We start from the raw sequence: 25,819 nt of genomic DNA, 5'->3' as shown, positions 1-25,819 counted from the left end.
CGTGCTGCCTCCCGGAACAGTCCCGGCACCTGCTAAAGCGACAAAGAGCGGCACTGCGCGGAAAGGAATACCCACGTGGGAATCCCCCACCTCGCGGCCATCTTACAGGCAGTGAGAAGAACCCAAAATGGCCACTAAGAGCGCCGCGCTCTGCTCGTTCACAGGTCCATTTGGCGTCTCGCAGCCTCATTGGTTGGAGGTGTGCGTTCCAAATCAGATGTCTCGCTGCCATTGGTCACACGTTCGCACAGGATCAGAAGCGCAGAAAGAGTTAGGGGCGGAGACTGCTTCTTTCCTCTGTCACGGATTGACTGGAGGGGAACACGTGACACAGAGCCTTTATTAGCGCCTTCTGAAGCTGTTCACTGCCGCTCGGTTTTTTTTTTTTGGTCACAGGCAGTTCGTGTCCTTTTGAACAGCTCAGGCACGTGATCCATACAGCCACCGCCGACATGGTGAAACTAGCTAAGGTAAGTGCGCGCGCGGGGCGGTAGCATCTAAGGCCGGTTTCACATTAGCGCATTTTCTGCGCGCGCACGGCCGGGTGTAGCTCCGCCCCCGAGCCGGCTCTCTGCCCGGCGTGCCCGCCCCTTCCTTGTAGCGCCGCCTCCTAGCGGACAGCGGCGCCTGCGATCGGCGCACCCTATCTTTAGCATAGGGTGCGCCGATCGTGCGCTAGTTGCGCTTTGACCTGCGCTGCGCACTTTTGACGGTGCGCCGTGCGCGCCAAAATCGAACTTTTCGGATTTTGGCGCGCACGGCGCACCGTCATAAGTGCGCAGCGCAGGTCAAAGCGCAACTAGCGCACGACCTGCGCACGATCGGCGCACCCTATGCTAAAGATAGGGTGCGCCGATCGCAGGCGCCGCCGTCCGCTAGGAGGCGGCGCTACAAGGAAGGGGCGGGCACGCCGGGCAGAGAGCCGGATCGGGGGCGGAGCTACCCCCGGCCGTGCGCGCGCTGTAAAAGCGCTAATGTGAAACCGGCCTAAGTGCGTGACTAACATCGCCTACATTTAGGTGCCTTTACCATGAATTGGTGTACATCTGTGCAGTGCGCGCTCGGCTGACTATGGTCCGTGGCTGTACACAGACGGTAGCGTCTTAGGCTAGTTTCACACTAGCGTTTTGAGGCGCAACGGCCACTCGCTGTGAAACTCCGCCCCCTGCTGCACCTCCTCCAGTCAGCTCCGCCTATCGGCGCATGATGCTACATGCGACCTGCGTACCCTATCTTTAGCATTGGATACGCAGGCCGTGAGCGGGTGTGCTTTTGCTGGCTCACAGGGCTGCCACTAGGAATTTTGGGGCCCCATGCTTGCAAAATTTATGGGGCCCCCCCTTGAGACTCCTCCCAGGCTCCACCCCCAGTTCCGCCTCCACCATGCGAACCTTCCAGAGTCCCACCGCCCATTTGTGGAAAAATGGCTGAGCTGCAGGTGGAGACGGTCAGCAGCACAGTCTGCTGGCTAAAAGGATAGAACAACAGCTGAGCTGCAGGTGGAGACAGTCAACATACTGGCACTGTGCAGCACAGACTGTGCTGACTAAAAGGATAGGACAATGGCTGAGCTGCAGGTGGAGACAGCATGCTGCCACTATGCAGCACAATCTGTGCTGGCTAAATGGGTAGAATAACGGCTGAGCTGCAGGTGGAGACAGTTAACATGCTGGTACTGTGCAGCACAGTCTGTACTGCTGACTAAAAGGATAGGAGTCAGACAATGGTCGGCTGTGCTGCAGGTGGAGAGACATTCTGTGTCAGATGCATGGAGGACAGCATAGCCCCGTCACAGGAATGAGTCACAGAAATGAATGCAGCAACAAGCTAGGTGTCAGGTAGCAGCTACAGAGCCCTCTGTATAGGCCAGGCATGTAGCAGTGCTGTGTGTGTCAGGTAGCAGCTGCAGAACCCTCTGCTCTATATAGGCCAAGCATGTTGCATCGCTGTGTGTCAGGTAGCAGCTGCAGAACCCTCTCCTGTGTATGGGACAGGCATGTAGCAGAGCTGTTTGACAGCTGCAGCGCACTCTCCTCTGTATAGGCCAGGCATGTAACAGAGCTGTGTGTCAGGTAGCATCTGCAGAGTCCCCTCCGCTGTATAGGCCAAGCATGTAGCAGTGCTGTGTGTGTCAGGTAACAGCTGCAGAACCCTCTGCTCTATATAGGCCAAGCATGTAGCAGCGCTGTGTGTGTCAGGTAGAAGCTGCAGAACCCTCTCCTGTGTATGGGACAGGCATGTAGCAGAGCTGTTTGGCAGCTACAGAGCCCTCTGTATAGGCCAGGCATGTAGCAGAGCTGTGTGTCAGGTAGCATCTGCAGAGCCCTCTCCGCTGTATAGGCCAAGCATGTAGCAGTGCTGTGTGTGTCAGGTAGCAGCTGCAGAATCCTCTCCTCTATATAGGCCAAGCATGTAGCAGCGCTGTGTGTGTCAGGTAGCAGCTGCAGAACCCTCTCCTGTGTATGGGACAGGCATGTAGCAGAGCTGTGTTTGGCAGCTGCAGCGCACTCTCCTCTGTATAGGCCAGGCATGTAGAATCGTAGAGTTGGAAGGGACCTCCTGGGCCATCTGGTCCAACCCCCTGCTCAAAGCAGGATTTGCTAAATCATCCCAGTCAGATGTCTGTCCAGCCTCTGAAGACTTCCATTGAAGGAGAACTCGCCACTTCTCGTGGCAGCCTGTTCCACTCATTGATCACTCTGTCAAAGTTTTTCCTAATATCTAATCTGTGTCTCCTCCCATTCAGTTTCATCCCATTGCTTCTAGTGTTTCCTTGTGCAAATGAGAATAAAGTTGATCCTTCTACAATGTGACAGCCCTTTAGATATTTGTAGATAGCTATTAAGTCTCCTCTCAGTCTTCTCTTTTGCAAACTAAACATTCCCAAATCCTGCAACCTTTCCTCATAAGACAGGGTTTGCAGACCGGTCACCATTCTGGTCGCTCTTTTCTGAACTTGCTCCAGTTTGTTGATGTCTTTTTTAAAATGTGGTGCCCAAAACTGGACACAATATTCCAGATGAGGTCTGACCAAAGAGGAGTAGAGGGAAATAATGACTTCACGTGATCTAGACTGTATGCTTCTGTTAATACATCCTAGAATTGCACTTTCCTTTTTTGCTGCTGAATCACACTGTTGACTCATATTCAGTCTGTGATCTATTAGTATACCCAAGTCTTTTTCACATGTGCTGTCACTTAGCCCTATTCCTCCCCTTCTATATATGCTTTTTTCATTTTTATTGCCCAGATGTAGTACTTTGCATTTCTCCCTGTTAAAAACCATTCTGTTAGTTGCTGCCCACTTCTCCAGTTTATTTAAATCTTTTTGAATCCTCTCTCTTCTCTAGTATTAGCTATCCCTCCTAGCTTTGTGTCATCAGCAAATTTAATCAGTTTACCCTCAATTCCTTCATCTAAATCGTTGATAAAGATGTTGAACAATACAGGGCCCAGGACAGAGCCCTGTGGTACCCCACTTGAGACATTCTTCCAACTGGATGTGCAGCCAATTACGACCACTCTTTGGGTCCGATCACTAAGCCAGTTATGAATCCACCTAACAGTTGCCTTGTCCATTCCATACTTAGTCATTTTTTTCAATAAGGATTGTATGAGAGACTTTGTCAAATGCTTTGCTGAAGTCAAGATATACTATATCTACAGCATTTCCTTGATCCACCCAATCAGTGATACCGTCATAGAAGGAAATTAAGTTAGTCTGACATGACTTATTAGTTACAAACCCATGCTGACTCTGTTTAATCACTTCATTCTTATCCAGGTATTGACATACATGTTGTTTAATAATTTGTTCAAAGATCTTTCCTGGTATAGAAGTCACTCACCGGCCTATAGTTGCCTGGGTTCCCCTTTTTGAAGATAGGAACAACATTTGCTCTTCTCCAGTCTTCTGGCACTTCTCCTGTTCTCCAAGAATTTTCAAAGATTATGAAGAGGGGATCAAAAATTTCTTCTGCTATCTCCTTCAGTACTCTGGGGTGTAATTCATCTGGGCCTGGAGACTTGAATTCATTTAGGTTAGCTAAGTGTTTCCTCACTATCTTTCTGTTTATAGATATCCTGGATTCTTCTATTCCCTTAATAGGACAGTGAATAACAGTTGATGTTACATTTCCTTTCTGAGAGAAAACAGATGCAAAATAGGAATTTAAAAGTTCAGCCTTCTCAACATCCTGTCTTACCATTTCATCATTTTCATCCTGTAAAAATCCTATAGCATCTTTGACTTTTCTTTTACTTTTGACATATCCCCAAAATCCTTTTATTGCTTTTGACATGTCTTGCAAGCCTCAATTCATTTTCAGCTTTAGATAATCTGATTTGTGCCCTGCCGGTTCTGCAGACAGCATTATATTCTTCTTTAGATATGCCTCCCTCTTTCCATTTTATAAACATTTTTTTTCTTCCTTTTTAGCATGTGCTTAAGTTCTGTGTTCATCCATCCTGGTTTCCTTAAATGCTTCCTATTCTTCCCTCTTTTCGGAATTGTTAACAACTGTGCTTTGAGAATTTCATTTTTCAAGATTTCCCATCCCTCCTGGACATTTTTGTCTTTTAGGAGATCCAGCCATTGGATCCCTCCAATTCTCTTTCTGAATCCCTTAAAATCTGCCTTTCTGAAATCTAACCTTGACGTCTGAGTCTTCACAGGTCTTCCGCCTCTAGTTATCCAAAATTCTAAAATAGCATGGTCGCTACCTCCTAGGGTCCCAGCCACTTTTACCTCCTCAACCATTTCCTCCCTGTTTATAAGGATTAGATCCAAGGTAGCAGTTCCCCTTGTTTTCTCCCCTACCTTTTGGAAGATAAAGTTGTCAGCAAGAGAGGATAAGAATTTCCTTGACCTGTTAGTTTTGCCTGAGAGAGATTCCCAACAAATGTCTGGATAGTTGAAATCTCCCATGACAACTATGTCATATTTTTTGGAGAACTTGGCCATTTGATGCATAAAGAGTTCATCCATATCTTCAGCTTGCACAGGCGGCCTGTAGTAAATGCCTACAATGGTGTCCTTTCCATTGTTCTGTCCTTGTATTCTTACCCAAACAGTTTCCACAGAACTCCCAGTCTCTGAAGCTTCAATCTCTGTGCAGATATACGTGTTTCTAACATACAATGCGACACCCCCTCCTCGTTTATCAAGTCTGTTTCTTGCAAATAAGTTGTATCCTTCTAGTCTTGTATTCCAATCATGTGTATTGTCCCACCAAGTTTCAGTGATTCCAATGACATCATATTTCTTTTCCTGTGTTAGTAGTTCCAATTCTCCTTGTTTGTTGCCCATGCTTTGTGCATTAGTATAGAAACATTTTAGTTTGTGATTGGTTTCTCTTTCTCCAATATTTTTATTAATTAGATTCCTTCGTCTTTGTTCTTCCTTTCCACTTCTAATAGCAGAGTTCTCAATAGCATTTGTCAGGTGTATGGCTTTTTCTGGTCTTTTGCTTCCCTTCCCATGTTGTTCTAGTTTAAAGCTCTCCTTACAAGTGTAGCAAGGCGACTTCCAAATACATGCTTTCCAGTCTTCGTAAGGTGCACCCCATCTCTAGCAAGTAGTCCATCGTATAAGTAGTTCACTCCGTGATCCAGAAATCCAAATCGTTGCTGACGGCACCATCGACGTAGCCAGTTGTTCACCTGCAGAATCTTATTCCACCTCCTTGTTCCATGGCCATCCACTGGGAGGATGGAAGAGAAGACCACCTGTGCTCCAAGTTCTTTCACTTTCTTGCCTAAATCTTCAAAGTCTCTGCAGACCTGTGTGTCAGGTAGCAGCTGCAGAGCCCTCTCCATAATGGGACAGGCATGTAGCAGGGCTGTGTTGGTCAGGTAGCAGCTGCAGAGCCCTCTCTATATAGGCCAGGCATGTAGCAGAGCTGTGTGTGTCAGGTAGCAGCTGCAGAGCCCTCGCCTGTGTCTGCACCGGGCATGTAGGACTCGGTCAACATGCGGCATGCCTATGGACGCTGGAGATTTGTCCCCCACAGCACCACTCCCGCCCCATCCATCATGAGCCCGGGCCCACACACAGACACCACCGGAGACGTCAGAGACAGACTGAGACACAGACTACTTACCCTGCCGCCTCATGGCTCTGCCTGCCGTTGGTCTGCTCCTCACCGTCCACCATCTTCTGCAAGTCTGAAAGCTGCCACAGCCTCCCAGACCCACGTGGTGGCACACTGCAGCTCCTGAATGAGGAAGTGGAGCAGTGTGTGATGTCACGTGAGGGCGGCGCTGTGGCTGGCCTGGACAATTGTGCACGGGGGGAGATTGCGGCGCTGGCTGGACTATGGGCGGGGGGGGGGCGCTGGGTTTTGATTAAAAATAAAGCTGGAGAAGCCGGAACAAAATGTAGGGGGCCCTAGTGCGGACCAGGCTGCCAGCGTGCTCGGGCACCCTACACTTGTAAGGGATGTCATGCCTTGATGGCGGCCCTGCCTGCGCATGCGTCTTTTTGACAGTGCGCCAAACACATCGTGTTGCGTTTTGGTGTGGTCGCCGCACGGTCAAAAGGACGCATGCACCGGGAAAAGCATACCTGCGCACGGCCTGCATACCCAATGCTAAAGATAGGTTACGTAGGTCACATGCAGCGTCATGCGCCCATAGGTGGAGCTGACCGGAGGAGTTGAGGCAGGGGGCGGAGCTTCACTGCGAGCGTACGCTGCGCCTCAAAACGCTAGTGTGAAACTAGTCTTTGAGACGGGGCAGATTTCTGTGGCCTGGTAGCTCGCAGCTGCAAGAAAGGAGTTTCGTAGTATGCATGCGTGTTAGAGAATAGCGCGCGCTATGACCGCTGACGTCAGCAATTGTGTAGCCGGTGGCGGCAACTGGGCAGAGGCCGCCTGTGATTGTTACCTGCCGTGAAGGGGTTGGAGAGTATTAGAGGATGTACGTGCGGCCTTAACGGCGCCATTTTGTTTTCCCTCTTGCTGAACTTGTACACAGTCTGCGGCCTCACTTCCGCCCCCACGCACGCTGTGCACGTGGGCTCATCACGTCATTTCCCTCCGTGGCACATCACGTGGACGGCTCGGTGTGCGCTTGTATTGTGCTTTATATGTATATTTTCCTGTGCATTTGATAATTATTTCCCTTATTTTGTGTATAAGGGAGCAAAAGCACAAGGCAAACCTAAGAAGGCCCCTCCCCCCAAGCAGGAGGACTCCAGTGAGGACGAAGAGATGGAGGAGAGCGAAGAAGAGCTGGTGAGTTCTGAGTTCTGCCACCACTGGCCAGGAAGGCTTTTCGCTAGGTTGTCTATTGGTCACTTTTCTTATAAAGTTGGTTGCTTGAAGTGAATGGAGACTTTCCTATCCTGACTGTATGTCACACGATGTGGATGAGGTTTCTATTCACACATAGGAGAGATATGAGACAGTGAGCGTCACTCGTGTTATCCAGAAACTATTTCAGGTTGTAGCAGTTCTGAGGTCATTTTAGTTTGTGGATTTTTTTTCTTTCTTTGTTTAATGGGAGATGTCATGCAGGAGAGACTTACTCTTGGCTTCCAGTGCGGAGTCCGGGTATCTGAACTATCCCTAATGTAACCAGGGCTGTGGAGTCGGTAAGCCAAACCTGCGACTCCGACTCCTCAATTTCCCTTACACTGACTCCACGACTCCGACTCCCACATATATTGCTTATATTTAAGTGAAAAATGTATTGTAGTACAATGTGAACATCAGACATTTAATCATTTTTATGATCCAATAATCAAGATATTTAGATAGAACATAATATCTATTTATTGGAATACAACTTTAGAACACAAAAAACTGTAATAAATTGTAAATATGTAATACACTGTATACATGTACATGTATACGGTACAGACCAAAGTTTGGACACACCTTCTCATTCAAAGAGTTTTCTTTATTTTCCTGACTGAAAATTGTAGATTCATTCTGAAGGCATCAAAACAATGAATTAATACATGTGGAATTATATAATTAAAGTGTGAAACAACTGAAAATATGTCTTATATTCTAGATTCTTCAAAGTAGCCACCTTTTGCTTTGATTACTGCTTTGCACACTCTTGGCATTCTCTTGATGAGCTTCAAGTGGTAGTCACCAGAAATGGTCTTCCAACAGTCTTGAAGGAGTTCCCAGAGATGCTTAGCACTTGTTGGCCCTTTTGCCTTCACTCTGCAGTCTAGCTCACCCCAAACCATCTCGATTGGGTTCAGATCTGGTGACTGTGGAGGCCAGGTCATCTGGCGTAGCACCCCATCACTCTCCTCCTTGGTCAAATAGCCCTTACACAGCCTGGAGGTGTGTTTGAGGTCATTGTCCTGTTGAAAAATAAATGATGGTCCAACTAAACACAAACCGGATGGAATAGCATGCCGCTGCAAGATTCTGTGGTAGCCATGCTGGTTCAGTATGCCTTGACAATTTTGAATAAATCCCCAACAGTGTCACCAGCAAAGCACCCCCACACCATCACACCTCCTCCATGCTTCACGGTGGGAACCAGGCATGTAGAGTCCATCCGTTCACCTTTTCTGCGTCGCACAAAGACACGGTGGTTGGAACCAAAGATCTCAAATTTGGACTCATCAGACCAAAGCACCGATTTCCATTGGTCTAATGTCCATTCCTTGTGTTCTCTAGCCCAAACAAGTCTCTTCTGCTTGTGGCCTGTCCTTAGCAGTAGTTTCCTAGCAGCTATTTTACCATGAAGGACTGCTGCACAAAGTCTCCTCTAGTCTTAACAGTTGCTGTAGAGATGTGTCTGCTGCTAGAACTCTGTGTGGCATTGACCTGGTCTCTATTCTGAGCTGCTGTTAACCTGCGATTTCTGAGGCTGGTCACTAGGATGAACTTATCCTCCGCAGCAGAGGTGACTCTTGGTCTTCCTTTCCTGGAGCGGTCCTCATGTGAGCCAGTTTCTTTGTATTGCTTGATGGTTTTTGCCAATGCTCTTGGGGACACTTTCAAAGTTTTCCCAATTTTTCGGACTGACTAACCTTCATTTCTTAAAGTAATGATGGCCACTCGTTTTTCTTTACTCAGCTGCTTTTTTTCTTGCCATAATACAAATTCTAACAGTCTATTCAGTAGGACTATCACCTGTGTATCCACCAGACTTCTGCACAACACAACTGATGGTCCCAACCTCATTTATAAGGCAAGAAATCCCACTTATTAAACCTGACAGGGCACACCTGTGAAGTGAAAACCATTTCCGGTGACTACCTCTTGAAGCTCATCAAGAGAATGCCAAGAGTGTGCAAAGCAGAAATCAAAGCAAAAGGTGGCTACTTTGAAGAACCTAGAATATAAGACATACAGTATTTTCAGTTGTTTCACACTTTTTTGTTAATTATATAATTCCACATGTTAATTCATACTTTTGATGCCTTCAGAGTGAATCTACATTTTTCATAGTCATGAAAATAAAGAAAACTCTTTGAGAAGGTGTCCAAACTTTTGGTCTGTACTGTATGTGTGTGTATGTATATGTGTGTGTGTATGTGTGTATATATATATATATATATATATATATATATATATATATAAAATTTATTTTCACTCACTCACCTCGGCTAAGATAAAGCCTAGATCCTCAGGCTACATTCACGCTATGGGCATAGCCAGGATCAAACTTGGGGGGGCAGAATCACATACTGTTCCGCAGAACTTCATACTGCACACCTCAGCTGCTGCAGAACCTCATACTGCACACCCCTACACTTGAAAATAAAGCCTGCACCTTAAGAAGATGTGGTGATGAATGCAGTCTATTTATTCCAACTATCGATTGATGTTACTGAAGACGAGCAATGCCTGTCCTGGGCGTCCTTTTGGGCAGCTATGAGGTGTACCTGACTGGTGCTAAAAAAAAGGAGTGTATAGTCTTGTGCTATCCGGCTTTCATTCTTTTTGGTACAGATATGATATGGATAGACAGATATGGATATATGGATAAATAGAGCAGATTTCTAATCTGCTTTTGCTATTGAAAACATTATCTATGAGCTCAAAAACCTTTCAGGTGATGCGGTTTTTTAAAAAGCTGATCTGCTTTTGCAACTAAAAAACGTATCCTCAAAAAACGCAGGAAAAACCGTGTGTGAATGTAGCCTAAGATCAGGAATAGAACAGTCATTTATAGGACACTTCATAACTTTCACAAATTCCTATGAAAAAATCAGCATATTCTGCATTGAACTACAGTACCCAATTTATTATATATTTTAGGAGTCGGTCCATTTTATTCCGACTCCACCAAAATGAGCAACGACTCCGACTCCACAGCCCTGAATGTAACCTACTGAACCTGTCATTTAATCTGAAAGTTAATAGCGCTCTGACACCATGTGGCCGCCTCACTGAGAGCCCTACTACTGGCGGGAAATTAAAGGGAACTTGTCACCAGGTTTGGCCAATATAAAATACGGCCACTGCCATTCAGGGCTTATTTACAGCATTCTATAAAGCTGTAGATCTGCACCCAACCCCACCTGCAAGAGAAGAAAAATGTTTTATTATATTCACTGGGGGGCAGCCCGATGGGTGTCACGGGTCCGGTGCCTCCCATCTTATGATCTCCACCCTCCTGCTTGCTTCGTTTGGATGACCCGTCCCTGCGTCATCCACAGTCTCCTCAGCACAGTCTCCTCAGCACTGCGTACTTAACTTTTCTGTTGAGGGCAGAGCAAATTCCTCAGTACGCAGGGCCACTCTGACCTTTCCCAACGCCTGTGCACTGCAGTACTTTGCTCTGCCGTCAACAGGACAGATAAGTACGCCAGCGCAGTAGCGTGATGCTGGGGAGCGATGAAGCCAGCAGGAGGTGCTGGACCTGCGACACCCATCGAACCGGATCACCCAGCCCCGGGTGAGTATAAGAAGTTATTTTATCTTTCAGGTCGGACTGGGGGCTTATCTACAGCACTATAGAATGCTGTAGATAAGCCCTGAAAGGCAGTTGGCCGCATCTTATAGCGGCCAGACTCAGTGATAGGTTCACTTCAATTTTTTTTTCTATTACCTACGGCAGCGTTCGGCGATCAGGCATATAGGGGTGGCATTGGCCCTGGTTCAGTCACCACTTTGAATAGTGAGCAGTACCTGTAACCACTCGCTTGTAATGCAGATCCTGCTGTCAGTGATCTGATGAACCTTTTCTGGCATCCCCATCAATCTGCAGTTTTTCGCTCACTGGATGTGAGTGGAGCAGAATAGCACAGCTGTTCTGTGTGGTGCCTGTTGTGGAGTGCTGCAGTTCACCTTCCATGGTTTTTCAGTGGTTCAGCCCTTCTCACATTGGGCTGGAGCTGATCATTGAAGATGCCACGTGTTGGACACCCCCCAACCAATTTATTATTGGTGACCTTATCTAGGGATTGGGCTGAAAAATCATTTTAAATACCGAAAGGATAGATCTGTATATGCTGTGTAAGGCTGGTTTCACATTCGCGTTAAAACAACGCTGCGCCCTGCGTCGTTAAGCCCCGCCCCGATCCGGCTCCCTGCCCGCCCCATCCGGGTTCACCGCCTACTTTCGCATTTGCTCGCATGCGATCGGCGCACCCTATCTTTAGCATAGGGTGCGCAGATCATGCGCTGCCAGTGTGAAAGTAGCGTGCTGCGCACTTTTGACGGTGCGCCGTGCGCGCCGAAATGCAACATGCTGCATTTCGGCGCGCACGGCGCACCGTCAAAAGTGCGCAGCACGCTACTTTCACACTGGCAGCGCATGATCTGCGCACCCTATGCTAAAGATAGGGTGCGCCGATCGCATGCGTGCAAATGCGAAAGTAGGCGGTGATCCCGGATGGGGCGGGCAGGGAGCCGGATCGGGGCGGGGCTTAACGACGCAAGGTGCAGCGTTGTTTTAACGCGAATGTGAAACCAGCCTAATATGGTTAAATCTTTAGAAAAAGTACCATGTCATTAAAGGTGTTGTCCAATACTAGGACACCTTGATATAAATGTTTAGGGTAGATAAAATTAAAGCCTATGCTCGCTCAGTCCCAGGGCTCTCGTGCAGTTGTATGACACATGGTGTCTGGCGTCACGGTCTCCACTTTTCAACGTCTTTAACATGAAGAGATCCTAACAATCACATGAGAGCACCCGGGACCACCAACACTGCTGGAACGGCGCTGGCACAGGAGGAGAGTATAGGCTTTTTTTTTTCTATGTGCCCCAAAACATTGAGATGAAAAAAAGGAGTTGTCTTGGACAACTCCTTTAAAGTAGGGTACCCCAACTCCAGTCCTCAAGGCCCACCAACAGGTCATGGTTTCAGGATTTCCCTTGCATTGTACAGGTGATGCAATTATCACATGGGCAATACTAAGGAAATCCTGAAAACATGACCTGTTGGTGGGCCTTGAGGACTGGAGTTGGGGAACCTTGCTTTAAAGGTCCCGTTACACATAGTGACGCTCCAGCGATCCCGACAACGATACGACCTGGTAAGGATCGCTGGTACGTCGCTACATGGCCGCTAGTAAGCTGTCAAACAGGCAGATCTACTCAACAGCGCAACAACAATACGGCGATCTGTATAACGAACTCGGCAGTCGTTAGGACCTTGTCACACAGCAGCTATTGTGATGATTCAGACCTCGATAGGCGTGCTTCAGCGTTGCCTTTTCCACGCCCCGCTGCTCTGATTCGTGGCCACTACTGCGCTATCACAACGTAGTAGCGCTTCCATCCTTTGTTCCTGAGCACTGTGGATCGTATTATATGGTTTTGCTTCAGCGTCCCTATGTGAGTCGCTAGGGCGTTGTTGTTCGTGGATTTCACTTCGCGGTTTTCTTCAGCGTCCCAGTCTGAGTCGCTAGTGCGCTGCTATTCGTGGATCTTACTACGTCTTCTGATTGCTCCGTCTGCAAGGTAGGCATTGTTTGAGGTCTCTAATTAGGATCTTTGTAGCATTTCCTTTTATAGTTCAGCTATCTGTTTTATATGCAATCATAACTCTATTCTACATTGTGGTTATTGTTTTACACTTGCAAGCAAATGGAGGGCTGCTTGGCTTCTATCTCTTTGGCATGGGTAGCCATTTTAGTTTTGCTGCCCCGCCCAACAAACACTAGTGCATTTCAAACATGGATTTTGCGTTTTCTAAAATGTTACATGTATTGTTCCGTTCTCACTGTTTGCTTTTATTTTTTCAGATGTCCTCCAATGGCCAGGAATTCATTTGGGAATTGATAGAATTGTATCGCTCCCTGCCCTGCCTTTGGAAGATAAAATCTGCTGACTACAGCAATAAATATAAAAAAAAGGAGGCTTATGATAAACTAGTTGCCCTCTGCAAGCAGCACAATCCCAGCGACACGGTGGATGAGACTGTGGTGAAGAAAAAAATTCAGGGCCTACGCAATGTCTACAAAAAAGAACTTAATAAGGTCGAGAAGTCCACGAAGTCTGGTGCCGGTACAGAAGAGGTGTATGTGCCCAAGTTATGGTACTACGACTTGATGGCCTTCACACGTGACCAAGAGGTACCACGTCCAATGGCATCGACTATGTCGCTGACTGAGGAAGAGCCAGAGATACGGCCTGACTCCCCTGTCTGCGATGTAAGTACCTTATTAGCTTCCCTCTAAATAGCATTTAAACTTGGTATGTACATGGTATAGTTGAATAGAAAATAGTAACTCCGGTTTTACATGATTAATTTTGCTGATTGTAAAAGTTATGCTTTCCAGTGTAGATAAGTATACTCCTTTACTTGTTTAGGCCCACTCAGTTTTCATACCGTTGAATGCCATTTCATATCCTGTAGTACTAGTCCCACCCTCACATTTGTTTCCAGTTCACGTGAACGCTTGGGACTGCTGCTCATGATATCTAATGCAAAAGCATTACTGTATTTGGATGTTGTATGATGTACAATAAGTTTTGGTTTTTCCTTTAACATGCATTTTCTGTTAACACAGGAGCATTGTCAAGCTTTGTCAACGCCAACATGTGGCAGTGATGAAGAAGCTGCACCTTCTACTATACCTCGGCGACTCTTATGTCACAAAAGAAAGGCCACCACCTCGCCTTCATCTGATTTACTCTATTTAGCGAAGAAATTTTTAACACAGCAGAGTAAACCCGCCATTAGCGGCTTTGCACGCTTTGTGGATGACAAACTTCGTACGCTGGATGAAACCCAAAGGATGCATGCAGAAAGGGTAATATTAGAGGCATTAAATAAAGCGGCATTGGGGAAACTGACTGACACGTCTGCTGTGATCAAGCGAAATCAGTGTTCACAGTACTCATGGACACATATGCAAGAGCCTCTTGACAGCACACCGAGGGGGGATTGAGCCTCCGCAAAACCTGAACCTTGGGGCCCCCCCACAGTATCCCATATTACCTCAGGCTTCCCAATTTTTTACTCCGCCCAGGTAACGATTTAACGATTCAGTCTTGTATTATCAACAATTGTAGTTTGAGTGATGTTTTCTTTTGTATACGGATTACTTATGACATGTTGTGTTTATTTTATTGTTTACATAATTTTGACTGTAATAAAATATTATTTTGCTTCAAACTTGTGGCCTGCTTTACTAAATTCTGCATACAGTTATTAGCTGACCTACTAAGGCGGGGTAATGGGCTGGGTGGAGGTCAGGTTAGGGCTGCCATCAGGGCAGTTCTCCCGCTACAGATGCCCAGATATAATGGGTGTGTTTTTATTAGTTTTAATATTTTTTAATTTTTATTTAAATGTATATTTGAATGTGGTTTTTTTTGTTTTAAGGCTTTGAAATAAGTTGACACCGCAGCGGATATAAATTAGAAATACAGTATAGATCAAAAGTCTAGACACACCGCATTCAAAGAGTTTCCTTTATTTTCATGACTATGAAAATTGTAGATTCACTCTGAAGGCATCAAACTATGAATTAACACATGTGAAATTATATAATTAACAAAAAATTATGAAACAACTGAAAATGTCTTATATTCTAGGTTCTTCAAAGTAGCCACCTTTTGCTTTGATTACTGCTTTGCACACTCTTGGCATTCTCTTGATGAGCTTCAAGAGGTAGTCCCCAGAAATGGTCTTCCAACAGTCTTGAAAGGAGTTCCCAGAGATGCTTAGCACTTGTTGGCCCTTTTGCCTTCACTCTGCGGTCTAGCTCATCCCAAACCATCTCGATTGGGTTCAGGTCTGGTGACTGTGGAGGCCAGGTCATCTGGCGTAGCACCCCATCACTCTCCTTCTTGGTCAAATAGCCCTTACACAGCCTGGAGGTGTGTTTGGGGTCATTGTCCTGTTGAAAAATAAATGATGGTCCAACTAAATGCAAACCGGATGGAATAGCATGCCGCTGCAAGATGCTGTGGTAGCCATGCTGGTTCAGTATGCCTTCAATTTTGAATAAATCCCCAACAGTGTCACCAGCAAAGCACCATCACACCTCCTCCTTCATGCTTCACGGTGGGAACCAGGCATGAGAGTCCATCCGTTCACCTTTTCAGCGTCGCATAAAGACATGGTGGTTGGAACCAAAGATGTCAAATTTGGACTCATCAGACCAAAGCACCGATTTCCACAGGTCTAATGTCCATTCCTTGTGTTCTTTAGCCCAAACAAGTCTCTTCTGCTTGTTGCCTGTCCTTAGCAGTGGTTTCCTTGCAGCTATTTTACCATGAAGGCCTGCTGCACAAAGTCTCCTCTTAACAGTTATCAATGGTTTGAGAAGATTGGCATGAAGTGGGAATGCTTCATCACCGACAAAAACAAAATTAAGGTTGCCTGTTGTCTCCGAGTTGGGAGGCAAGTGCAAGTCACAGTTGTTCAATCGCTCTCCAAAACGTGTCTGCTCTAAAACACCCCCATCAGAAACCCTGCCGTTCATGCCAACATCAACATTTATGAGTTCCTAATTGGCGTTAACAAGGGCCATCTGGATGACGCTGAAATAGCCCTTATAATTGTAGAAATAGGATCCGCTGTTCGGTGGTTGAGTGATCCGCACATGTTTCCCGTCCAAAGCCCCACCACAGTTAAGCTGGAGTCACACATAGCGACTTACCAGCGATCCCGACAACGATATCAATGTGTCAGGATCGCTGGTGAGCTGTCACACAGCTTCACCAGCGATCAGCACGCCGAGGTGAGGAGCGAGCCCGGGAGCAGCGGACAAGTGTGCTTGCTGTTCCAGTCCTCCACCAGCAGAGGGCGTGCCTGCATCCCCGGCCTCACCTGGCGGCGTCCTGCTGCCTCCTGGTCCCCAGCGTGCGGCGGCAGGTATACACTCCGCGGGCTCCTGGTCCCCAGTGTGAGGCGGCGGCACCTGTAACTCACTGGTAACTAACGTACACGCGTGTCCCTTGGATACCCGATGTGTACGTTAGTTACCAGCTGATTGCTGTTCTCCCGCCTGTCACACGCAGCGATGCGTGCTGGCCAGCGGGAGATCAGCGACAAAAAAATGTCCAGAGGTTTCTTGCAGCAATCAGCGATACCGGCAGGGGGGCCGGTCGCTGATCACTGTCACACACACCGATCTCGCTGGTGAGATCGCAGTTGTCATAAAACTTGTGACTCAGCAGCGATCTCGCTAGCGAGATCGCTATGTGTGACGGGGCCCTTAGGGAACTGCCAAAGCTGCTGTCATGATCCAGGACGGGGTTTCGCTTTGGCCCGTCCTGATCAGACTGGGGGTTAATTGTTCCGCCTCTCTGGCAGAGGGCGGCTATTTAATGCTCACTGGACCTAGGTCCGGTGTCAGTTATACTCCTGCCCTCGGCTGAGTTAGTTAACCTTGTGCGTACGTGTGCCTTGTGCCTGATATCTTGCTTGTTTGGTTTTGATCCGGTTCTGTCCCTGTTACGAGTTCTGCCTGGCCCTCTTGTACTGCGCTACCTCTTGTGTATGACTCTCTGCCTGTGACCCGACTTCTCTCTGCTTGTCCCCTTGGTACCACGTTGCCCTCTTGTGTATGACCTTTGGCTTTGTCTGACTACCCATCTGTTTGTCCCTCCTGTGCCTCGTTTGCCCGAACTGTTGTGACCTCAGTTTTGCCTGACTGAGTTGTTGTATGGTGTCCTGTCATATCTGAAAGCAGGACGCTAAGCCCCGCCCCCTTGAAGTCACCTGACCATAGGTCCTGTGCCAGCTTGCTAATTTCAGTGTCTGCAGGTCCTGTGCCTCTTTGCTTTCCGGCGCTGACTGGACCCTGACACTAATAGTTTGAAGCACGCATTGTCACCTCTGCTGCCCTGCTCCACAGGTATCTTTTAGCACTGCTTCTGTACTCAGGACACGCGCACTGGCTCTGTGAGCGAGTCTAGTGCAGTGTCTGACAGCTGCTCATAATCTGAGGCAATAGTTTCCCATTCCGCCTCCGTTTTGGGAAACTGAATGTAGCTTCGTAGACTGCGGACAATCGCATTACTTGTCTCCGGAATTAAAACGCTGAGCAGGGACCTTGACACAGCTGCAGAAAATTGTAAAGGGGGTTTTACACATAGCGATATCACTAGCAATATCGCTAAAGCATCACCGATTTGGTGACGCAGCAGCGATATCGCTATGTGTGATACTTACCTCCGACCGGCTCCCCCGCTGTCTGTCATTGATCGCGCAGCTCCATTTCTCGTCGGGCGCTTCCTGCTGACGTGGACGCAGACGGGAGGACGTAGGATCGCCGCGTCTGAAAGGTAAGTAACGACCGCTGTATGGCTGCTGCATCGCTGTGAGATCTGCCTGTGTGGCAGCTCACTAGCGACAATTTAGCGATGCACCAGCGAACTTGACCGGGTCGTATCGTCGGGATCGCTGGTGCATCGCTAAATGTAAAGGGACCTTAAGTCTTGCAGTGAGCTTCCGGTGGCCAGGAATCGCAGTGTGACTGCCAAGCTTTTGTCTGCTGGGACAGCAGCACGCATTGCTGTAACCTTCCGTTGAATAAGTGGCATAACACTTTCCAGTAGCAGTTTGAAGAATTCCTCTGACAACCCCAGATAGTTGCGGAAATCATGAGGTTCTTCTGAAGCTGTTACAAGTTGCATGTGGGAGAATTTGGACCTCTGCTCCAGCCATTCTCTGGTCCACATGCGACGCTTTCGTTTGGAACGCCTGTCTAGCATCTCTGCCTCATCTTGTTGCCGAGCTTCCTCAACCAGCAATGCAGAAACCACAAGAGCACGCTCCGCGTCGTTCATGATGTGCAAACTGCAAAATATGATGTAAAGATGAGAGAAGTTTCAACAAAACAATGCAATTATAACTGAACATGTTAAATGTTATGATTGCATATAATTGATAGCTGACGTATAAGTAATGGAAACGCTACAAAGGTCCTACAATGGTGGGGGTGGGCGGGGCCGGAAAACTAAAATGGCTGCCCATGTCAAAGCGTATGTACACAGATAGAAGCCAAGCAGCCCTCCATTTGCTTGGAAGTGTAAAAGCGTGACCACAATGTAGAATAGAGTTATGATTAAATATAATAGATAGCTGACCTAAAAAAGGAAACGCTACAAAGATCCTAGAGACCCCAAACAATGCCTACCTTGCACACGGAGCAACCAGAAGGTGTAGTAAGATCCACTAATAATTACGCACTAGCGGCTCAGACAGGGACGCTGAAGCAAACTGCGTGGTAAAAAACACGAAAAATAACGCACTAGCGACTCACACGGGGACGCTGAAGGAAAACCGTATAATACGATCCACAGCGCTCAGGAACAAAGGATGGAAGCGCGAAGTTGCCTTCTTTTATGACGAGGTCGCCCAATCAGAGAATGATAGCGCAGTAGTGGCCACCAGTCGGAGCTGAGGGAGCGTTGAAAGGAAAAAGCAAAATCACGCCAGCAACGCTGAGTTCTGAGTCGCCAACGAGGTCGCTTGTCGTTATGGCGTCAAACAGTGATGCATGCTGGCCAGGGGGACGCTAACCATCAAAAAATGGTCTAGGACATTCCAGCACGATCAGCGATATCACAGCGGGGGGCCAGTCACTGCTATGTGTCACACGTAGCGAGATCGCTGGCGCATCACAAAACCTGTGATGTTGCAGCGATCTCGCTATGTGTGACGGGGCCTTCACACTTGGGGCCTTCACACTTGGGGCCTGATTCATGAAGTCTGAACTGAGATCTATGGCTTAAAGAAAACCCACAGCTTGTCACGAAGTAGACAAGCGGGTGTAGATCCGTTTCTCCCCAGCTTTGCCAATTTTTGCAGAGAAGCTTTGAATTTACTTATCACATTTCTACCATTATTTTACTTGGTTCCATGTAAGCCCTTCTCACCTAATTGAGAAAGGACCCTTGACAACCATTGGGTGTCTGGCTCCATACAGTTATTTGAACAGGGCTTCCTACTGCAATCTGTGAGTGTATAAAGTGCATAGAATTGGTGAGAGGTTTTTATAAATGACAGCGCAGATGATGATTTCTACTATGGGACTTAATACTGATTTCAGTGATGATCTGCTTAACTGATGTGCTGTTTAATGTTTGTTCTCTATAGTTTTGTGAGAAAAGATTCATAACTTGCATTGTAATTGTATTCTGCTCTTTCAGGAGCTTTAGTCCGGTGGACAACTATCTGTGACGATCAGCTTTTTTTTCTTATAACAATGCATACAGCAGTAGCTGTCAGTCACTAATGGTGCCGCCCACCGGACCAAAATATCAGAAAAAGCAGGAGTTCAAATAAGTCACAGATTATACTGAATCTTCACCCATGAGATGATTTGTATTTTTCACTCACTGAATTTGGACATCTGAGGAGATCTGTGAATTTGTCAGATTGACATTTTGGTTCTAACACTTGGCTATCTTTTAATGGATGGAGGTTCCTGTGAAGACTCCCTCTAAGAAAGCTACTACTCCAGCCAAGGCAACACCAGGGAAAAAAGCTGCTACTCCAGCTAAAGCTGCAGCCACGACTAGTAAAAAGCGTGCCACTCCTGCTGCAGCCAAGAATGGTAAGGCAAAAAAGGAAGAAAGTGAGGAGGATGAGAAAGAGGAAGAAGAGTCTGATATGTATTTGGTTAATTTACATTTGGAAAGAATTCAACCCCTTTCTGCCATATGACGTACTATCCTGTCCATGTGCCCTGGGACTTAATTCCCATGGACTGGATTGTACGTCATACGTGATCAGCCGCGCTCACGGGGGGGGGGGGGACGTGCGGCTGGGTGTCAGCTGATTATCACAGCTGACACAGGGCACTATGTGCCAGGAGCAGTCACGAACCGCTCCCGGCACTTTAACCCCCGACACTTTGCGATCAAGCATCGCGTAGGGAGAGGGCTCCTTGTGTGCTTCCCTGAGACCCTCAGAACAACGCGATGTGATCACGTTGTTCCGAGGGCCTCCTCCCTGCAGGCCCCCGGATCCAAGATGGCCGCGGGGTCCTGCAGTGAGGTGGCTTGTCAGTGCCTGCTGAGACCAGGCATCGGCAAGCCTCCTGCACTGCCTGTCAGATCGCTGATCTGACAGTGCTGTGCAAAGTGTCAGATTAGCGATCTGACACTATAGTGATATCCCACCCTGGGACGAAATTAAAAAAAAAACAAAAAAAAACGTAAAAATATTTTAAAAATTCCTAAATAAAGCAAAAAAATACATTCCTTTATGTAAATAAAAAAAACAATAAAAGTACAGGTATTTAGTAACGATGCGCCCTATAAAACTGTCCCTCTAGTTAACCCCTTTAGTGAACCCCTTAAGGCTATGTGCCCACGTAGCGTTTGTCAAGCAGAATATTCCTGAGCAGAATAGCACACCCTGCTCCCGGGAAAACGCATGCAGTTTTTGACAAGCGTTGGTCAAGCGTTTTAGCATGCGTTTTCCTAAGCGTTTTTGCCCATACAATTGATGGTATGCGGAATCGCAAAATTAGTGAACATGCTGCGTTTTTTACCGCTAAGCGATTCCGCAGCGGCAAAAAACGCACCATTGGCACAACATGTGCGTTTTCCATTAGGAATGTATGGAATGCTTTTTTTTTTAAGCGTTTCCGCGGCAGAATCGCACATTTAAAATCGCCGCGGAAACACTTGAACGCTACGTGGGCACACAGCCTTAAAAAGGCAAAAAACCAATGCTTTATATCATACCGCCGAACAGAAGGTGGAATAACGCCACCAAAAAGATGGATATAAATAAACATGGTACTGCTGAAAATATCATCTTCTCCCGCAAAAAACGAGCAGCCATACAGCGTCATCAGTGAAAAAATTAAAAAGTTATAGCTCACAGAATAAAGCGATACAAAATTATTTTTTATACAATATTTGTTTTTATTGTATAAAAGATATAAATGAGGTATCGCTGTAATCGTACTGACTCGAAGATTAAAACTGCTTTTTCGATTTTACCACACACGGAACGGTATAAACGCCCCCCACCCAAAAGAATTTCATGAATTGCTGGTTTTTGTTCATTCTGCCTCTCAAAAATCGTAATAAAAAGCGGTCAAAAAATGTCATGTGCCTGAAAATGGTACCAATAAAAGTCAACTCGTCCCGCAAAGACAAGACCTCACATGACTCTGTGGGACAAAATATGGAAAAATTATAGCTCTCAAAATGTGGTGATGCAAAAACTATTTTTTGCAATAAAAAGCGTCTTTTAACGTGTGACATCTGCCAAACATAAAAACCCGCTATAAATAGTAACTCATACCCCTCCTTTGTCACCCCCTTAGTTAGGCAAAAATAATAAAATATATAAAAAAATAATAAAATATAAAAAGTATTTCCATTTTCCCGTTAGGGTTGGGGCTAAAGTTAGGGTTAGGGGTGTGTTGGAGTTAGAATTGGGGGTTTCCACTGTTTAGGCACTTCAGGGGCTCTCCAAACACGACATGGCGTGTGATCTCAATTCCAGCCAATTCTGCGTTGAAAAAGTCAAACGGTGCTCCTTCCCTTCTGAGCTCAGCCATGCGCCAAGAGTGGTTTACCCCCACATATGGGGTATCGGCATACTTAGGACAAATTGCACAATAACTCTTGGGGTCCAATTTCTTCTGTTACCATCGGGAAAATAAAAAATTGGGGGCAAAAATATCATTTTTGTGGAAAAAATTTTTTTATGGCTCTACGTTATAAACTTCTGTGAAGCACTTGGGGGTTCAAAGTTCTCGCCTCACATCTAGATAAGTTCTTTGGGGGGTCTAGTTTCCAAAACAGGGTGACTTGTAGGGGTTTCCACTGTTTAGGCACATCAGGAGCTCTCCAAACACGACGCCCGCAGATCATTCCATCAAAGTTTGCAATCCAAAACGTCACTACATCCCTTCGAGCCCCAGTAGTTTTCCCCCACATATAGGGTTTCAGCGTACTCGGGACAAACTGGGCAACAACTTTTGGGGTCCAATTTCTCCTGTTGCCCTTGAGAAAATAAAAAAAAAAAATGGACCTGAAGTATTTTTTTTGTGAAAAAATATTAAGTGTTCATTTTTTTTTTTTTTTTAAACATTCAATAAATTCCTGTGAATCACCTGAAGGGTTAATAAAGTTCTTGAATGTGGTTTTGAGCACCTTGAGGGGTGCAGTTTTTAGAATGGTGTCACTTTTGGGTGCTTTGTATCATATAGACCCCGCAAAGTGACTTCAAATGTGATGTGGTCCCTAAAAAAAAAAGGTTTAAAAATGAGAAATCGCTTTGTCAACTTTTAACCCTTATAACTTCCTAACAAAAAAAAAAATTTGGTTCCAAAATTGTGATGTAAAGTAGACATGTGGGGAATGTTACTTATTAAGTAATTTGTGTGACATATCTGATTTAAGGGCATGAAAATTTAAAGTTGGAAAAATGCGAAACTTTCACAATTTTCCCCAAATCTCCGTTTTTTTTTTTCTTTTCACAAATAAACGCAAGTCTTATCAAAGAAACTTTACCACTATCATGAATTACAATATGTCACGAGAAAAACAATGTCAGAATCACCGGGATCCATAGAAGCGTTCCAGAGTTATTACCTCCTAAATGGACAGTGGTCAGAATTGTAAAAATTGGCCCGGTCATTAATGCGCCTTGGGAGTGAAGTAAACTTTTAGAGTACTAACTTTTTTTTTCTCTGACCTTTTTAGATGAAGAAAAACCAGCTGCCAAAAAACGTGTAGCTAAAAAGCAAGAAGTGGAGGAGGAGGGTGACAAGGAGGAAGATGATGAGGGTATGATTGGGCACATTGGTTGCTGTCAGTTCTAAGTGTTGCTATGCAGTTTGTTCTTCTGAGTAGATTTTTTAAATGTTTTTTCCACTTTAATAAAAGTGGATTCCAAATGCTTTAATGTATGTAAGAGCAGGTGCTTGTACTCCCCAGGTCCAATGTGGTCACTTTCGCTGCTCTAGTCAATGTTCTGGCTCCAGTGGTGACGTGAGCCTTTTAAATGACGTAGCAGCGGACAGCCAGCACTGGACCTGGGGAGGCTGAGTATCTGGTTATGTTGGGTATATTAAAGCGTAGTGGGTTCTATTTTCTGAAAACTGCACGTTAAGAGCAGATGATGGTTAAGAAAAAGCATCTCTCGAACTAATAGCACAAATGATGAATATATTATGGACTTAATACTGAATAACCCATGATGAAGTGTTACTGATGGATGTGCTTAGTATCCAAAGTAACTTCATTCATTAGAGTGCATCCCTTTAATATACACAATCTGCATATTGTAAGCTGTCAGACAGGGAATGTCATTCTGTATATGCTGTCCTGTTTGTGTACAGCTGATCGGTTTGACAAAAGATTTAATACACAGGGTGGGCCATTTATATGGATACACCTAAATAAGATGGGAATTGTTGGTGATTTCAACTTCCTGTTTGTGGCACATTAGTATATGAGAGGGGGGAAACTTTTCAAGATGGATGGTGACCATAGCGGCTATTTTCAAGTTGGCCATTTTGGATCCAACTTTATTTTTTTCAATGGGAAGAGGGTCATGTGACACATCAAACTTTATTGAGAATTTCACAAGAAAAACAATGGTGTGCTTGGTTTTAACATAACTTTTTTCTTTCATGAGTTATTCACAAGTTTCTTTGTTTACAGCCATTGACATGTCGCAGAGGTTAACACGTGAGGAGCGGATAGAAATTGCGTTGATGTCTGGTGAACGCAGCACCCAAGTCATTGCAGCAGATTTCAATGCAAGACACCCTACGAGACTACCCATCTCCCATGCTACAGTTAGCAAACTGCTTGCCAAATTTCGTGAAACAGGTTCAGTGTTGGATTTGCTCTTGTAGACTCAAGAAAGCTGTCACTAATGAAGAAACATCAGTGGCTGTGCTAGCTTCATTCATAGCACTCACCGCATGTCACTGGAGAGTGGCATCAGTCGAACATCCCTTCTGCGGATATTGGCTACTGGCAAATGGCACCCTTAAAAAATCCAGCTGCTGCAAGAACTCAACGAGGATGACTCGGATCAGTGCGCTGAATTTGCAGAATGGGCAAAATAAAAATTGAAACAGGACCCTCAGTTTACACAGAACATTATGTTCAGTGATGAGGCAAACTTTTTTGTGAATGGTGAAGTTAACAAACAAAACCACTGCTATTGGTCTGACACTAACCCACAATGAAAATGAATAGATCCCTCCAAGACTGTTGGAACACAAAAATTGATGGTATTGTGTGGTATATGGGGTATAAAGATAGTGGGGCCATTCTTCATCAATCGAAACCTCAATGCCACTGGATATCTGAAATTGCTACATGATGATGTGTTGCCCTCTTTATGCACTGAAAATGGCACGTTCCCTGAGTTTTTCCAGCAAGATGGAGCACTACCAAATAATGGGTGTCAGGTCCGAGCATTCCTACATGAACAGTTTCCTGGAAAGTGGATTGGTTGTCGTGGGCCAGTTGAATGGCCACCAAGGTCTTTTGATCTGACCCCCTTAGACTTTTATCTTTGGGGTCATCTGAAGGCAATTGTCTATGCTGTGAAGATACGAGATGTGCAACATCTGAAACAACGGATACTGGAAGCCTGTGCTAGCATTTCTTCTGTGTCAAGAGTGGGAGAAGAGGGTTGCATTGACAATACAACACAATGGGCAGCACTTTGAACACATTTTATAAGTGGTCCTAAACTTTTAATAACTCATGAAAGAATAAAGTTATGTTAAAACCAAGCACACCATTGTTTTTCTTTTGACATTCTCAATAAGTTTGATGTGTTACATGACCCTTTTCCCATTGGAAAAAAATAAAGTTGGATTCAAAATGGCCGACTTGAAAATGGTCGCCACCCATATTGAAAAGTTTTCCCCCTCCCATATACTAATGTGCCACAAACAGGAAGTTGATATCACAAACTATTCCCATTTTATTTAGGTGGATCCATATAAATGGCCCACCCTGTAGTCTACAGCAATGCAGTTCCTAATTCTCACACTTGATGTTCTGTACCTTCGTGCAGTCTTGCTGCACTATGTCTGGGATGAGAATACTCTAAAGAACTACAGTGCTGTGCAAATTAATTGAGACAAAGCATTTAATTTAAGGAAAATCGTAAGTTGTTTACCAGTCAGTGATTCAAATTGCTTCGAACAGGTGAGTGCCTGTTCAAAACTGGTTTGAATCATTGACTGGTAACCAACTTACGATTTTACTTAAAAAAAAAAAAAAAAAAAAAAAAAAAAATGCTTTGTCCCAATTAATTTGCACTGTATATAGTTAGAAGATACTAACACATTGGGCTACATTATAGTGGTGCACATCTTAAATACAATTGCTCACTTTGTTTTGCATGTGTTCTATGGATGCAGAGGCTATTGTAAATAAAGCTTCTGTCCAGTCATTGCTACAAAAAATTAAATGCCAGTCTGTACCTATAA

General features: G+C 45.6%; 1 protein-coding gene and 1 non-coding gene across 3 annotated transcripts; both read left to right on the top strand.

The window, feature by feature from the left end:
• Window positions 1-259: 259 nt before the first annotated feature.
• LOC141100677 (uncharacterized) lies at window positions 260-25,819 on the top strand. Of its 2 annotated transcripts, XM_073589315.1 has the most exons (5): window positions 302-470; window positions 7,140-7,235; window positions 19,813-19,945; window positions 23,061-23,144; window positions 24,024-25,819. In XM_073589315.1, the coding sequence occupies exons 1-5, from the start codon at window positions 453-455 to the stop codon at window positions 24,218-24,220; spliced, it is 528 nt and encodes a 175-aa protein (XP_073445416.1). In that variant the 5' UTR covers window positions 302-452; the 3' UTR covers window positions 24,221-25,819. The 2 variants fall into 2 exon arrangements, with proteins under 2 accessions (XP_073445415.1, XP_073445416.1); XM_073589314.1 differs by lacking the exons at window positions 19,813-19,945; window positions 23,061-23,144; window positions 24,024-25,819 and adding exons at window positions 13,172-13,579; window positions 13,940-14,547 and having other exon boundaries at window positions 260-470.
• LOC141100794 (small nucleolar RNA SNORD82) lies at window positions 23,510-23,580 on the top strand. Its single transcript, XR_012234783.1, has one exon. It is a non-coding gene; the product is annotated as a small nucleolar RNA SNORD82 (small nucleolar RNA).

Source organism: Dendrobates tinctorius, unplaced genomic scaffold (genome assembly GCF_039654945.1).
Source record: "Dendrobates tinctorius isolate UK_male_01 unplaced genomic scaffold, ASM3965494v1 ptg000107l, whole genome shotgun sequence".
In the NCBI taxonomy this organism is placed as follows: domain Eukaryota; kingdom Metazoa; phylum Chordata; class Amphibia; order Anura; family Dendrobatidae; genus Dendrobates; species Dendrobates tinctorius.
The sequence above is the reverse complement of the archived record's forward strand: the minus strand, read 5'-3'. Positions and strand labels throughout refer to the sequence as shown.

Excerpts from the sequence above, each read along its gene's own strand:
- LOC141100677 (XM_073589314.1), top strand. Across the intron at positions 7,236-13,171 it reads AGGAGAGCGAAGAAGAGCTG|ATGTCCTCCAATGGCCAGGA; the intron begins GTGAGTTCTGAG and ends TTATTTTTTCAG. Across the intron at positions 13,580-13,939 it reads CTGACTCCCCTGTCTGCGAT|GAGCATTGTCAAGCTTTGTC; the intron begins GTAAGTACCTTA and ends CTGTTAACACAG.